This window comes from Salminus brasiliensis, chromosome 2, assembly GCF_030463535.1.
Source record: "Salminus brasiliensis chromosome 2, fSalBra1.hap2, whole genome shotgun sequence".
Classification (NCBI taxonomy): Eukaryota; Metazoa; Chordata; class Actinopteri; order Characiformes; family Bryconidae; genus Salminus; species Salminus brasiliensis.
The window spans coordinates 11,248,644-11,265,013 of NC_132879.1; the positions used below are offsets into that span (position 1 = coordinate 11,248,644).

The 16,370-nt window shown below is 39.0% G+C and overlaps 2 protein-coding genes across 2 annotated transcripts; one reads left to right on the forward strand and one right to left on the reverse strand.

The window, feature by feature from the left end:
- Nucleotides 1-390: 390 nt before the first annotated feature.
- Nucleotides 391-11,420, reverse strand: tatdn1 (TatD DNase domain containing 1). The gene is made up of 12 exons (XM_072673547.1): nucleotides 11,330-11,420; nucleotides 10,990-11,055; nucleotides 9,448-9,497; nucleotides 9,296-9,359; nucleotides 7,315-7,458; nucleotides 6,717-6,759; nucleotides 6,016-6,101; nucleotides 5,858-5,898; nucleotides 3,891-3,967; nucleotides 2,949-3,019; nucleotides 1,742-1,868; nucleotides 391-616 (listed from the first exon to the last, which is right to left on the reverse strand). Exons 1-12 carry the CDS (start codon nucleotides 11,418-11,420, stop codon nucleotides 514-516), a joined length of 963 nt encoding a protein of 320 aa, XP_072529648.1. The 3' UTR covers nucleotides 391-513.
- A 658-nt stretch (nucleotides 11,421-12,078) lies between these two features.
- ndufb9 (NADH:ubiquinone oxidoreductase subunit B9) lies at nucleotides 12,079-15,009 on the forward strand. The gene is made up of 4 exons (XM_072673549.1): nucleotides 12,079-12,203; nucleotides 14,147-14,339; nucleotides 14,425-14,538; nucleotides 14,645-15,009. Exons 1-4 carry the CDS (start codon nucleotides 12,118-12,120, stop codon nucleotides 14,774-14,776), a joined length of 525 nt encoding a protein of 174 aa, XP_072529650.1. The 5' UTR covers nucleotides 12,079-12,117; the 3' UTR covers nucleotides 14,777-15,009.
- Nucleotides 15,010-16,370: the final 1,361 nt, after the last annotated feature.

The window sequence follows — 16,370 nt, forward strand, 5'->3', positions numbered from 1 at the left end:
CTTTTGTCCTCCTTACTGTACACAATAAACTTAACATATTACTTCTGTGATTGCAGTGATCATATATTTTTTTCTTTTCTTAAAAAAAAAAAAAAAAAAAAAAAAAAAAAAAAGTTAAACTCTAAAAGACCCCCTGTGGAACAGTGGTGTGATGGAGCTCCATCCAATGCTTTCGGGATGAGTGGGAGTGGTAGAACTAATGTGTTCATGAGGCATGAACAAATGCAATTAAATATTCACCACAATGTTCCAAAATCTAGTTTGACACCTTTTTTGAAGAGTAGGAGCTGTTACTGCAGTAAAAGGGAACAAATTCCTTGTTAATACCTGATTTAAGAAGAAATGCTAGATGACAAACAAAAGCAACTTTTAGACATAGTCATTTCTCCACTTATTTATTAAAATACATCAGTCAGCAGATGTTCCTTCCCATATGGTGAGTGAGTGAGAAACCATCACAAGTTTCTCACTTTCAGTTATAGATTTTCACTATGCACTAAAGGCACTGTAATATCAGCTTCCAGGGAAGAACACTTTCAGTGTGTTGTGGTAGATGGTGTTGGCCATCTCCACAGGGTCCTCATTCCTCACTGCTGCCATCACCTCCAGCACTTGTCTGAAAAAGATATGCATTCCTAATTACATTGATGGCTTCATTATGAAAAGGTTCATCTGAGATACTAAGGCATTTGCATCTCGGCACCAGTGGAAATCCACAGCTCTATACAAGTGAGTGTACAGCGAGTGTGAAGTATATTGAAGAATTAATATAAATAGTTTGTATAGTGTGATGATCTTTTCTGGCAATGGTCAAAGGCCGATCTGCAACAAGAGCCCTTTCAGCTTCAAGTACGGCTCGGCTTGACCCGCCATCCTTTAAGATCCATAGAAGACAAGTGTCCAGGCTTTTTTCTGTCCTGCACTGAACTTCCCCTGGGTGTCTGAACAGCAGAGTCGCTCGCAGGCTGAAGACCCACCTCTTTCAAGAGTACAAAGCAAAGTGCAGAGTATTATGATCTCCATATTGACTTGTGTTTAGTGTCTAAGCTTAGAGGTATCTTCGAATTTTAGTCTATTCAAACTAGCTAATGATATTCTTGAGTAAATAGCGAAGCACTTTTGTAAGTCGCTCTGCATAAGAATGTCTGCTAAATGCCCTAAATGTAAATGTCTCAACTCCAGACACTGTAAGGATTGGTTCAGTCCCACCACCAGTAGCTCACCTGATTTACTGTACTGAAGAACTGATTAGATGAACTAGGTGTTGGATGGGAATTGGAAAAACTGGCTTTTCAATTCATAATTTGAATAATCAATGATTCATTTGAATAATTAATAAGATAATTTGACTATTAAAACAGACCTTAGTTGCAGCCCTAACACAGTCAAATAAACAGCTCTAATAAGGCCTTACAGGGTTCCTTTGAACTGAAATAGTACAAGATGTAGGACTAGGATTAACTCTTAAGCCACAGTTATCAATTAAAGTTATGCTCAGTTAAAGTGAAATGCGTGCATTTTGTGTGTAATCCATCCACAGTTCTAAATCAAATGTAAGTGTAGTTCAGTGAGGGTAGTCTACTATGTAATGAAATATGTGACCTTTGAATAGTATAGCAAAATGAATGAAGTAACATTGTTTGGCTTTTAAGGGTTCCTCGGTGTCTGAGAGCCACTGTAGCGTCTCAGTATGATGGTGGTTCTATTTGTTCAGATGTCTCAATGCTGCTCTGTGACCTACATGATGTGACAGGGTTCGTTCCTATCCTTCAGACAGTGGCCTGCCTCCCACTTCTTCTTGGTGGGAAATGTAGTTTTTACAAGCTTGGATCCAGCGTGAGTGTTTTTGATGCCACACCATGGAGCGTCTGGGAGGGTAGAGAGAGGCAGAAAAAGCCAGAAAGATATAAGAGAGATGGTGAGACAGGAGCAGAATAGCGGTAAAGTTTAGTGGCTACACTGAAACATGTACAGAAGCTTTACGCAGGCCTTCAGCTGACTGCTGCTGTAAAGTTCAACAGCACTGACTCCATCACTCCCGCAGTCAATTACTGCAGCCCAGCTTTTTCCACTGTCTGCAGTTCCTGAACAGTTTAGGCCCGGACCTGTTAGTGTATGAACAGTCTTTCTAGATGATAGTCACATAATCCTGGTTTATGCTGTTTCATCCTGTAATTTCAAACAATTTGCTTTATTGCAGTTACTCTTTTTGTCTAAATTATCCAGAGAAATAAGTGTTGAATGAAGGAAATGAAGAAACATTAGAAAATAAATGCTGGCTTTTAACAGTACTGTAATACTGAGTATTTAATGTAGTATTTAATGGAGAATATCAAAAAAGTACCACATCAAACTCTACATTTCTATTTAGCGAATTTAGCTACTCAGGTTAATCCTTGTTGTTGAATTAAATCTCTTAACTGTCCAGAGAAGGCTTTCTACTAGATTCTGGAGCACTGCTGTGAGCATTTGTTCGCATTCAGCAACAACAGCGTTAGTAAGATCAGGATGTTGGATGACCCCCCCCCCCCCCCATCCCACCTCATCCCAAACATACTGGATGGGGCACCAACCATCATTCCAGAGAACACAGTTCCACTGCTCTACAGTGTGCACATTTGTACATCTGTGTCAGTAATGGGTGCAATTTAAAGTAGCTGAAGTAACAGAGACACTTTCGTATATTGTACTGCTCAACCACTGTTTATTTGCTTAACTGAACATAGTGTGCAAAACTAACAGTTGACATGTAAAGGCACATTTTATTAAACTGTTCTCTAAAATGTGCAGAAAGTGCCATCTTTAAATTATTCCTAGATGATTATCCAAATTTTTGCTCACATGTAAAATTAACTTCACTGATGAAATGCTGACACATGTGCTGTTATTTGTAGATAAACTACACTAAACTGGCAGATCTTTGCAAAGGATGTGATGGCATATCAAACCTGTCTCGATCATGAGTCTCTCTGTGGGAATGGACTTCATGGCCTCAAGATTTGCCTCCGTCTTTAAGGAACTGCAATCAGAGGGAGGAATTAAATATTAGTGATATCAGTCACTGCCCAAAAAATTTACCTCATTAGTCCTTATACTGAGGATACAAGGCTAATATGAAATAAGCTATATATATATATATATATATATATATATATATATATATATATATATAGATAGATAGATAGATAGATAGATAAATAAATAAATAAAGACATGCATACAGCAACAGGCACTCACGTTGTCTGTATTTCCGTCCATTTTTCTAGGTAACAGTATTGGGGGTTTAATAATTTATGAAAGTGATGTTCCAAAAAAAGTAGGAACATGCCTGAAGCCCCTCCGCCCAAATCGAACATCCTATCCTTGTTTCTACTTTGCTCATGTGTCAATTAAAATATAGCTCATTTACATATGTCAGATGTACAGCCACAGCATGTTTAATATGTTTAAAATATGTGATACTGTGCAGATAAAACCCAAATAAACATTAGTAAATAAACAATAAAAGAAAGAAAAAGTAAAACATGGGCCCTTTGAACTGAGAACGAACACTGAGAAGACATCCATGTAATCATTGAGACAATTTAGGGTTAAGGTGTTTAAAGGTCTGAGGAAAAACAACAGAATACCTGGAACTGTGACTCAACCACTAGTCCTAACCACCAAGCAACTTTTCCCAGCATGCACTCGAGCGCTCCTATTGATTGCTCATCTAGAATTTTCCAGCCTTCTCTCGCTCTTCTTCATTATACAGCTGGCAGTGGTTGAGCTGAGGCATGCCGAGAAGACATGCCAGCTGAGAAATCAGGCGGTAGCCAGTGAGAGTCGTGACCATCACCATGAATCAGCTGTTTGCTGAGGTGGAGAATGCTGGAGATGCAGCTGCTTACCAGCCATTTATGCCAATATAAAGATCCAGGTCTATAAGAGCAGCAGCGTCCTCTTTGGTCCCATCAAAGGAGTGAACCTACAAAACAGAAGCTCTTTAGTGACAGCACCAGGAAAATCTAAAAAGTAATGCACAAACCTTCCATCTCCATTTTTTACTTGTTGACATAATTTGACATTTTCATTATTGAATGGACCAATAGCAATGCTCCAAAATGACTTACATTTTACACTGACATTCATTGTAAAGTTGCCATTTTGGATATAAAAGGCTTTTGCGTGGCAGCTACAAAATCGCAGTAATTGTGTAACTATGAAGCTGGTAATATAGACCAAAGCAAGGTGGAGAAGCGAGCCCTGGGGACCTGCACAATTTGCTAATATCTTTGCTCTAACATACTTAGTACATCTGTAAATGAATGAGTGAGTTGAATCAGGTGTCAATCAACATGTTCAACTGTGCAGGAATCTGGCCCTCTCTGAGTCGAGTCCTCCAACCCTTGAGTAGAGGTCTGTGTCACCAATCAGATCAGGCAGAGCCAGTGTGACTGCAGATCTTCATACTAATCAAGCAGAAACACACAAACTTCCACTTGATCTTAGCCTGCGAACACTTTCATTGATCAGGCATTGTAACCGCATGGTCAGCCTTTTTTCACGATCACATCGCTGTAATGAAAATTCAGTTTGCCGTTTGACCTTATTCCCCTCATTAAACAGTGTGTAATGCCAATTATATCCACTGGGTGGCAGTATATGTATGTATATATATGAAAAGGATTTACACTAAAACCTTCAGACACTTACTTCAAGCTACACGGAAAGTTGACGCAAGAAAAAAAACAACAACTGAATTTCATGTTCTAAAGGAACTAACTAAGATATTTTTCATATATGTGACATGTGCCCCCAAAAAGTCTGTGACCGCTCAGTTGAGTTGCCCAGCTAGGGTAAACAGAACTGGACGCTAACGTTAGCACAACACTGCACAAGATGATCACTGCCATTGATTGCAATGATTTCCTTGCTAGACTGAACTGTATATCTTTTTATCTGCAGATTGGCATTTTGTTAAAGCCATGTACTCTTTACATAATAAGATCCAAACTAGGAGCACTCTACTAACCATAGCTGACCACAGAACAACACTGTACATTGAATCGCTACAGCTACAGCTGTCTAGCTAGGCAGGTAGATAGCTATAATACTATTTAACATGTATATAAGACTGTAATTGAAGGGATGGACATATATTTGTTCATGTTTCATTTACAGTAACCTTGACTACATTGTATTACACTTGCTCCTCTATAAGTTCATGCCTAAAATCAACCAAGTGTATCTGCTTCATGAATTGGTCATTTTGAAGAAAAAAAAAACTGAAAAGTTGCTAAATCCAGTAAATCTAGAATCCAGGAACACAAGTTTACCAATAAATATTTTTTTTGCAAATGTATGTTTTGGTGTTACTGTTAAAGGGTTAATTATAGGAGGACGAAACCTGGCTTGGTTGGAGTGAAAACCTGCATCCACACCAGCCCTTTGCAGATAAGACTGGTAGCCCCTATGGTGTAGAGCAGTGGTTTCCAAGCATGGTCCCGAAGACCATCTCACTAATTTTCTCGTTACCCCTGCTATTTCAAACCTACCTTAACATAGTAAAAACTTATCGACTTAATGAGTTAATCGGATGTGAGTCAGGTGTGCTGGGGGCAGGGAAAACACGTCAGTGTGATAAATAGTGGGCCTTCAGGACCATGGATGGAGATCACTCATGTAGAGAGCAACAATAACTGGAAAAGCAGACTGCGGGTCAATTCTTCACCAAATAAATCTTTCCACATTTTACCAGTAAGAGTCACTGGACAAGACTTAAAGTTTTACATTGCCCTGGATAAGAGCAGCTGCCACATGCTCGTTAATGGAAAGGTGTGAAGGATGGAGAGAAAACTCAAAATGCTACACTTACCACCCCACCTACACATCTGTCTCTGTTTCGTTTCATAATGTCTGTCGTCAAAAGAGAAAGTGCGAAAAGGTCATTACCATAACGTTTTATCTACGGTGCACAAGAACGGAAGAGGAACATACAAAGAACATTCTTCTTCAGCACAGGGTTCGACCTACCCAGGAATTCTGTGTGTGAGTTTCTGCAGTGCAAGAACATGGGCAGTTTGGTCTCTTCGGCCAAGTCGAACTGCTTCTCAAAGTACCTGAGAGCAAGCGATGCAGACAGGGGGCAAAGTCTTCAAAATGATGTTGTAAAATAGTGATCACCAACCTAACTCTTCCTGAAGAGCTACCTTCCAGCATGTTTCCTTATTTAGATTATTTAGTCAAAGACTCAGATGATCAAGTGGGGTTGATTAGGGTTGGAGACGAAATCTGAAGAAATCTGAAAGCAGAGTTGGTGACCACTGCTGTGTAAGAACCGCTTCTGGATGCTTAAAGAACCTTTCAATGATGGATCTTAAAGAGTCACTAAATGAGACGGCTGAGTGCTAATAACCTAATAACCTAAGTTTAAAGAGCCTCAACATGAAAAATCCAAAAACCATTTAGAGTGTACTTATATTATGTACTGAAATAACTCATCAAGCCATAATAAATATAGCCTATTTTGAGCTTATAGTGTTTAGGACAACCCATCATATCATATCAGCACTGTTTAACTCACACTACTGAAGTCTAGTACATTTTACTGGATGATTTTAATGGTTATTGGTGTTTGTTGCTCCTTAAGGTCAGCGTCTGTACTGATCACAAAATGCTCATACTGGGTTGGCCCTAACAATCACTGAGTGTTAGCAGTGTTACGTGGAACTTACTTCAGTTGGGTCTCTTTTGGACAGAATTCCAACCTGTCAAAATCTGCAAGATATAAGAAAAAAAAGAGTGACAGTAAATTTGACTGTCCCACATGATGTAATAAAATTTTACTATAAAAGATTATAGTATTTGATAAGCTTTATTCAAATAAAGGAGTTATAAAATGTCAAAACATGCCGCCCACTCCACCAGTATATATATATATATAAAATGTTTATATATATATATATATATAAACACATATACAGTCTATCTATCTTATTATATTATTATTTGTAATATTACAAATATTATTATAAACATTTTTTTTTCTCCTATAATGGCAAAACAACAAATCAGAACACTGGAAACAACAACTCATGGTTTCTAATATTTGTTGCATTTTGTTTTATACAATATTTTTTTGGTTACAAAACATTATACTTTTTCAAAAACTTACCTGTTATGGTTTATTTGAACTATTTCTTTTTTATTATTATTATTAATTCTACCCCTGGTTTGTAAATCATCTGTATGAGAAATGTTCTATGAAAAAGGTAGTAATAATAATAATAATAATAATAATAATATCATTAGATTATTGGTTGATGTGTTTACCCAGGCCACACTCCCCAATAGCCACCACTTTTCCTCTGTTGTTGATGACCAGCTCTCTGAGTGCAGAGAAGTACTCCTCTGCCCCCTTCTGGTCAAACTCAGCACAGCGTGTCGGATGGCAGCCAACAGTGCTGAAGAACTCCTCTAAATGAAGGCAGAAATCAAACATGTGCATTTAGGAACATAAAGACAAATGATTTGCTTAGGAATATGTTAGGGTGCTCATATCAATCCTATAGGCTCAAAAACACTTGAATGTTTGTTGACTTCCTCAAAGTCAAAGTGAACGTTATTGTCAATTAGACAATAGCAGCAGGAGTACATAGCTAAACGAGACTGCATTTCTCCACGCTCCAACATGCAAATATAACACTATAATAATAATAATAATAATAATAATAATAATAATAATAATATATTCCTGTGCAGTCCAGTGTTTATCAAGTTACCCAAAGTTAGCCAAAATGTTGTCACTGCCATGCTCTTTTCCAGCTTATACTGGCTTCCCAACAGTACTGCGTTGGAGTGATACTGCCGTTACCATTTAAAATCATCTTCATGATGAGCTTAGCTAAGCCTAAAAGGTCAAACCATTCACAAAGGTCAAATCAAATCACTTTTATTGTCATATCACAAAAACACAGGTGTGAAGGTGAGTACATAGTACCTTGCAGTAATTAAGTACACAACACATTCAGATATAATAAACAGAACATAATCCAGAACACATTAACATACACTACTGCACTGTCAAAAACACAGCTTAACCCGCCACTGCATTCACTCTAAACCACACATGAAACATTTGCATGACTTGTCGTTTTGAAGAAAAAAGATCTGAACTGCAGAACTGAACTGCTGAGATGTGAACATTCATGAAATGCTTCACTGTAGAGAAACTTACTGATTTCTTTACAGTACTGTTGATGGGAACCTGGGTCGGCATGACATAAGTACAGCCATTTAACATACTCTCCAAACTCCACATGCGAACGAACACTGGTCTTCACAGTTTTATTTAAAATGCTGATAATGATAAAGCAGTGATTAAACAAAGACTGTCAGGGGCCCAAAACATTTAAATAGTAAATGTATTTACATAAAATGGTTCAGTCCACCCTCGAAACAGCAGAGAATTGCAATTGCAAGCAGTGGCTGCAAGTTGGGAGGGAAACATTGTATATCACCAAATGTATCACTCAGAAAGGTGGGTGTAGTCTGTGAGTGATGGAGACGAACCTGTTAGAACCATTAGTTATCTAATATCTTCATAAAAAGTTCAGTGTTTACATTTCACTCCTCACCACCCCTTTTAGTCAGCCTCCCCATTCCCCTATCATAGCTCTTCTCCCAGCTGAAAGAGGAGGTGAGCAGCACTGTACTGAATGACAGCTGGTATAATAGTAAGGGCTCAGTGGGAATATCTTTTATATTATTATTTTTTAAATAATATACAAATTGTTTTTACAATAAAAAAGTTTAATCACATGAATAACTGCTTATATAATAATTTATGTTATGAATATTATCAATTTATAGAGGAAATCTGTCTTGCATCACGAAGTGAATTCCACTGTATGCACAATGTTACATTTTCAGGGTGTGTATTGCCTGGGGCCGTAAATTGGTGGGACCCAGTGTAATTAATATATATATATATATATATATATATATATATATATATATATATATATATATATTTTTTTTTTTTTTTTTTTTTTTAATTTATTTATTTATATATATTTAAATGGGGCCCAAAACGGCACACCTGGTTGTGCATGTATTAAAAAAACCAAAACCTTTTTGTAAAACTATTGTAAAACAATGCGTGCAGCTTCATATTTGTAACAAACTGGTGTAAACTTTTGTGAGGGATCTTTTAGAGACATTAAACTCTTAAACTCGTTCCACTGCTCACAACCTCATCACTGAAAATTAGGGCAATTCCCCATTAATTATTTTTTTAATTGATAATTCATACCTCTAGTGTGCGCCAGTTTCAGAGCCTCTGTGCTGTCCTCCACGTTTCCACCAGTGATCATGAACTGAAAGACACACACAAGACCTTACTCTGCAAGTTTTTATCAGCACACAGAGCAAGTCATTGGCAGAAATGGTGGCAAGCAATTGTACCTTTTGAACCCCAACTTTAAGAGCCCTTTCAACGATCTGATGAAAATCATCTAGAAAATAAGAGACACTTTAGGAAGATCCATGATGATCACGCTGAAGTACAGCACTGCACAGAAGTCAGTTCATTTATTTAACTTCCAATCAAAACAGCCATGAAGTGCAAGTTCTTCACTTTTCAGGATCAGGAAAAAGCAAAACACATCCTCAGCCATTAACTCCGATATCAGACGAGTGTTTGGAGCTCCACCCTTTACCTTCATTACAGAATCCATCCTTTTCAGGAAAGATCTGCAGGAGATTACTCCACACCTCCAAAGTTCAGCCTTAAAAGTTCAGAAGCATTTTCTGCTTCTCATCACCCAGGTCCTCCAAAACACATTCAGCGATGTTGAGGTCTGGACTCTAGAGCAGTCTGGTCGTTGTTCTTAGATCAGCAGCAGCTCCAGAAGTTTGATTTGTCTGTTTGCTTTCCTCAGGAAGAGATTCTTGGTCAGCTCTCCTTCCTTTTAGACCCACAGCACTGAGTCTTCTAAAAAGTACTCTCACAGTTGAAGAGTGGACACAAACACTGCTGGCTGTTTCCAGATATTGTAACGGTCACTTTAAAGTTGGGTACAGTGTGCATGTGCATGGTGAACTGTGCTGGGTTGTAGCCTGGGTTCTCCAGCTGGTGTTGTCTGGGAAGTTGTGACGAGCGAAGTCGAGGTGCTCTCATTGCTCATTAAAACGGACTCTGAAACCCCTGCACGACGTGTTCCCTGCGTGTCTCTCAATGGAGCTAAGTATTCACCTCTCCATGAGAGCACCCACCTAACACCATACTTCCAGTCATTACAATATGAAGAAGTAAAAGTGGATATAAGAGCTTTAAGTGTAGTTAACTGGAGGCTGTAATGAGGTCTACCAGCTCTTGTATGATTGTCAAGGGTCTCAGATACACTGATCAGCCATCACATTTAAAAGCCACTGACAGGTGAAGTGAAGAACACTGATTACCTGGTTACAGTGGCACCTGTCAAGGGTTGGGATCTACATATTAGGCAGCAAGTGAACGGTCAGTTCTTACAGGTGATGTGTTGTAAACAGGAAAAAGGAACAAGCGTAAGAATCTGAGCCACTTTGACAAGACCCTGATTGTGATGGGTGGACAACTGGATCAGAGCAGCTCCAAAATGACCCACAAATTGTGGAATATTTCTAGTAAGCATCAATAGTGCTCCCAGGGTGGACAAACGGTGAACCAGAGACAGGGTCATGAGCAACATGAGCAGGCCATCGATGAACGCCCCACCTCACAACTTACAGGCCTTAACGGATGGGCTGCTGATGTCTTGGTGACAGGTACCACAGGACATCTTCAGCCTAGGATCTAGCCTAGACAGCAGAACTGTTTAAATGTTGATCTGTGTTTAATCTCTACAGAAACATCTCCTGAAAAGTATTTTTTTGGTGTTTTTTACTAAAATATGAATAACAGAAGGGTGATCTCTGACTTGCACAGTCCTGCACATCCAGCTGATGGGTGAATGTTGTTAGTATTACCTTCATGTTTCTGATTCCCCCTATAGACTCCTCTGAACATGGGATCAGTGAGGTTAATACCAATATCTGCAGACAGAAAAGGCACAGCGTGTATTCAGTTGTAAGGTATCTCAATGGATCCCTGATTAACATCTCAATGCAAAAAAAAAAGCTCTGGTCTAAAACTCTAGCTAAAGACAGAGGGACGAGCTTAGCCACAGCTGCTGTCAAGATTAGGAAGCATGCTTCCTGAGTTTCCTTCTTATGAATGAATGAGCCCAGCTGATAATCAACGTACGACCTCAGTTTGGGCTTTAATACAGATAAGAAATCAGAGATGTGAGATATTTCTGCTGCTTACCTATAAACTTGAAGTTAGACATTGTCAATGTGGCAAAAGCAGCAACAGCAGCAGCAGCAGAGCGACTAGACCTAAAGGCGAGTTTCAGCATTTCCATAAAGCACTTACCGTAATACCTCGAAATGACGAGCACACCTGAATCATTACGACTTACTCCTCAGTTATTGTCTTTTAAATACATTTAATGGTAATTAAAATATTTAACCTGACATTAATTACAAAATAACGTAAAATACCATCATATTTTTTATTTCCACCATTTTTACCATGTTTCTCTTTTTTTGTTACTCTGCCCCTCACAACACAACTGCTGCTTTATTTATATAGCTACATATTCTCAATTAATTTGTGTATATTTTGTTATTATTTCTTATATATTTGTACATGGTGCAGAGTTCTGCTTAGTTCCTGTATTTTCTGTTTATATTCAGTAGCATTATGTTTATTTATTTCTCTTTATTTTACTCTTAATTCACATGCACAGCACATCCCTTCTCTATACTATAGTAACTTAGGTGGACCTCATGCTACCTATTCTGCACTGGAGAGTTAGCCTAGCAGTGCTTGGTTGTACTGTACACCCCTGTATTAGTATAATGCATTTAATTTAATTCTGTGTATTGTGTACCATCCTGCTTCGTGTTGTTGAGTAATTAGCTAGAGACCACATGTGCTGACATGCACCTGACCTGCAGTACATGGTTTCTGGTGCGCGCTGTTGCTGTAATTACGGTGGCCTCCTTCATGACACTACGGTCTCCCACAATCCCTCCAGCGCGGTGGAAATCATGGCTGCCTATTTGACCCACCAACAGAAGGTATTGCGGCTCTACAAGAAGTCTCTGAGGCACCTGGAGTCCTTTTACATTTACAGGTAATTTTCACCAGCCTGTGTGACTGTATAGGTGATAGCTAGCGTTACTCATATCCGTGAGATCGGCTACTTTGAGGCCGCTGTTGGACCGTCCGGGCGTTCAGGTCATTGGCTGGTCGCTTGGCTGGCTGGCTGGCTGGCTGGCTAGCTGCTGGATAACCTAACGGATTAAAAGAGGCTGTGACACGCACATATGTACACTAACCTGAAGATCAGGGTTATAACGATCCCTGATGTTTATTAACACATCCAGTGTAGATGTGCGACAGACGCTGAACCTGGCCTAACTTTTCCGTTCTACCTTAAATATCGCCGTTGCCACAGTCCGGCGCCCGTGCAGACATCGAGGCCAACAGCCGCGGCTTTTAAGGTGGAACGGTAATTCTGCGTTAGCAGCCCACTGACAGCCTTGTGATCATAAGGTGACTCAGATTTGCTTTGTGTTGTGTTTACTATGTTTTATTGGGTCAGGGAGCATGCATAGAATACCTAAATCTAAAAAATATATAAAAAACTTATATGCATTAGTTTTTTTTTATAACCCTTTTATAACCCTTACCTTTATGATCTAGTTTCTGGACGAATAGATCACTTTATTAGAGGAAAAGTCATGCAATTAATATATATATATATATATATATATATATATATATATATATATATATATATATATATATATATATATAAAAGCACAAATAAAAAAACTATGCTCTTATGATGCAAATATATATGTATATATGCATGCATGTAGGTATGTGTGTATATATCACACACACATTAATACAATACAAAAAAGCATATTTTTTATTTGAAGACCCTGGGCAGATAAACCTATGACAGATACTAAAAACACAGTATCAGCGCTGTCCAAAAAAACAAAACAGCAACTTTACTGGAGAAGCAAAAAAAGCTTCTTAACTTTCAATAAAAGTCACTGTTGAATGGTTTTATTCCAAGTCAGTTTAGAGCACATCTACTGGTCCATTCTGGATGACAATATTCTGGATACAGGGGATACAGAGCAGCTACAGGATCAAAGAATGGAGAAAACTGAAAATGGACAAAGTTGGAGATGTGTTTTATCGGACAGCAGTGATATACAATATGAAACTACCCAATACACATACAATAAAACCTGCAATATCTATCTAACACACACACACACACACACACACACACACACACACACACACACACTAATGCATAACAGACTTTTGTCAGGTTCAGGTAGCTTAAGTTAGCTAACTTGGCCGAGTTATGTAGCGAATTGCTTTCCTATTAGAACATTTACTTTTTATGAAGGCCAATTTTAACACTTTTCACTTTATTGATGTTTTGTTTCCTCCCAAATCTTCACTTTGGAAACCAATACCTACATATTTTCACACATTTTGTTTAGAAGCTGTAAGACATTTAGCACATTGTGATATTTTTTCCCCTCCCCAAAATATTTAGGTTATAACAACTTGTTATTTGCAAAATAAACTGCAAGACATCTTTAACACCCGTGTCCAGAATAATAGGTAGCTTTATATTAAAAGTTTATTTTAATTATTCAATCTGGACCCCCCCCCCCCCCCCCCTTCAGTTTGGATGCTAAAAAGTATTTTTAAGGTATTTGTCATTACTATTTTGCCTTTTCAAATCTTTCCACTTTTCAGTTTTTTTAATAGTTGTTTAATAGTAAGAAATTGACTTCTACCCAACTTTTAATGTAAATGCAGTAGGAGATTTAGTCTGTTATCAGTTTTATCAATAATATTCAGATAATACTTTAATGCCAAATTAATGGACTTAGAACCAAAGTGTCTTTGGTTCTAGATATGCATTTCTGCTAATAGATCACTGTTTTATAAAGAAGAATAAAAAAATAAAGAAAATCTCATACTCCTACTTTTTAAGCATTGGCTGTTTAACATTAGCTCTAATTTGACTTGTTTCAGGGATAAGTATCGTTTTTATGCCTGCCTGCTGAGGGCACGTTTTGACGAGCATAAGGATGAGAAGGACATGATTAAAGCCACAATGCTGCTGAAAGCCGCAGAAGAGGAGTTTTGGAAAAATCAGCATCCTGAGCCATATGTGTTCCCTGATTCACCTAATGGCTTCGCCTATGAGAGATACGAGTGCTACAAGGTAAGAAGCTCAACTTTAATTACGGTTACTTCACCCTCCTATAAGAATACAGTTCTCACTGATCTGGGTTTGGTTGTTCTTTTAGGTTCCAGAATGGTGCCTGGATCACTGGCACCCCTCTGAGAAGGCCATGTACCCTGACTACTTCTCAAAGAGAGAGCAGTGGAAGAAGCTGAGAGCACAGAGCTGGGACAGGGAGGTGCGTGTCTGATCTGATCTTCAGGGAGCCGCAAGAGATTTTGTTTACAGAAGTTGTATCTGTTGCTGTCTGCGTTCTAATGTGGATCGGTGTGATTGCTCTGCAGATCCAGCAGTTGCAGGAGGAGACTCCAGCTGATGGTCCCAAATCGGAGAGTCTACCCCCAGCACGTAGGGAAGGTGACCTCCCCCCACTGTGGTGGGACTATGTGACCCGCCCCAGAAGACTCCCCATGTAAGATCCCCTGGAGCACACCAGTGCATTAGACACATGCATTGCAAACCACACAGAGACACACTGCGTTCCTCAAAGCCTCAACCCTGGGCTCTTCTGTAACCCACGTACTCGTGTCCTCAGAGTGCACTCTATCGCAGTAATTTAGCAGAGTGATGACAAACGGACCATGTGTAGTTTGGAGCGTCTGTGTGCTTTATCATTAACTAACTAAATAATAAATCTGTTCCATATAAATCGCTCTTCTTATTGCCTTTCTTTCAGGGCTTTAATTTCCAATTCTTGCAACTGCATGTGTGGTGTCACTCCTTGCAGTTGATCATTAACATGTGCTAAACAGCCCATTATCAACACACCCAACAAGACATTCCTTGCACTGTACCTCCTCCTTAATCTGTGAATCCTATCAGATACCCCGCAGGTAACCTGATCCTGGTCCTTCTGCAATGCTGTCTGCAGAAGAGCTTATGTTGATAAATAAATAGCTTGAATTAAATGAACATTTGAGCAAGATGAAGATCAGATCAGCTTGCAACAAAAAGTACTGTAGATAATTTTATGATGAAGACACTAATATAAATTAATATTGGGTAGGGCCTTATTTTGCTCTCAGAACAGCCTCAGTTCTTCATGGCATGGATTCCACAATATGTTGGAAACATTCCTGTTGACATATGTCATGCAGTTCCTTCAGATTTTTAAAGAGCACTTCCACTGCAAATCTCTTGTTCTACACCACCCCAAAAATGTTCTGCTGTCCATTGTCTGGGAAGTCAGCTAAAGAAGAACGCTGAACATCTTCATCTGTTCATGAAAGCGTTACCATTGCTTTGTGACCTGGTGCATCATCATGCTGTAAGTACCCATTAGAAGATGAGTAAATTGTGGTCATTAAGGGATGATCATGGTCAGCAACAATATTCAACTCGTATGTGTTGCAAGCAATGCATTACTGGTGTTATTGTCTCAACGTGTGCCAAGAAACCCTTCTCCACACCATTACACCACCTCCACCAGCCTGGACTGTTCACACACAGCATGTTGGGTCCATGGATTCATGCCATTTTCTCCAAATGTTGACCCTACTATCTGTGTACCACAGCAGAAATCAGGATTCATCAGACCAGGCTACGTTTCTCAAGTCTGTAGGGAGCCTGTGCTGAGCCATTGTAGCCTCAGCTTTCTGTTCCTGGCTGAAAGAAGTGGAAGCTGATGTGGTTTTCTGCTGTTGTAGCCCATCCATTTCGAGGTTTGACATGTGGTGTATTCTGATCATTATTTTCATTTTTTTTCTTTATTACTCCATTCTGAGGAAACTCTAGATACTGTTGTGCTAGAGAGTTCTGGCAGTTCTAGAAATACTCAAACCAGCTCCTCTGACACCAACAATCATGCCAAGCTTAAAATCACTAGTGGCACGTTTTATCTCCATTCTGAAGCTGGTTAATGTGAACATTACCTAATGGGCTGCTGGCCCGTATCTACATGAATTTATGTACAGCACTGCTCCTAGATGTTTGGCTAATTAGATAATCATGTGACCAAGTAGATGTACAGGTCTTCTTAATAAAGGTTTGGAGTATCGACACAGTCAGTGG

Bases quoted from the DNA above. Each gene is read 5' to 3' on its own strand.
- tatdn1 (XM_072673547.1), bottom strand. From the start codon at position 11,420: ATGCTGAAACTCGCCTTTAGGTCTAGTCGCTCTGCTGCTGCTGCTGTT. The intron at 11,056-11,329 runs GTAAGCAGCAGA...TTCTGTCTGCAG, and splicing joins GTCTAACTTCAAGTTTATAG to ATATTGGTATTAACCTCACT. The intron at 5,899-6,015 runs GTAGGTCGAACC...TTTTGACGACAG, and splicing joins CTCACACACAGAATTCCTGG to ACATTATGAAACGAAACAGA.
- ndufb9 (XM_072673549.1), top strand. From the start codon at position 12,118: ATGGCTGCCTATTTGACCCACCAACAGAAGGTATTGCGGCTCTACAAG. The intron at 14,340-14,424 runs GTAAGAAGCTCA...TTGTTCTTTTAG, and splicing joins AGAGATACGAGTGCTACAAG to GTTCCAGAATGGTGCCTGGA. The intron at 14,539-14,644 runs GTGCGTGTCTGA...ATTGCTCTGCAG, and splicing joins CACAGAGCTGGGACAGGGAG to ATCCAGCAGTTGCAGGAGGA.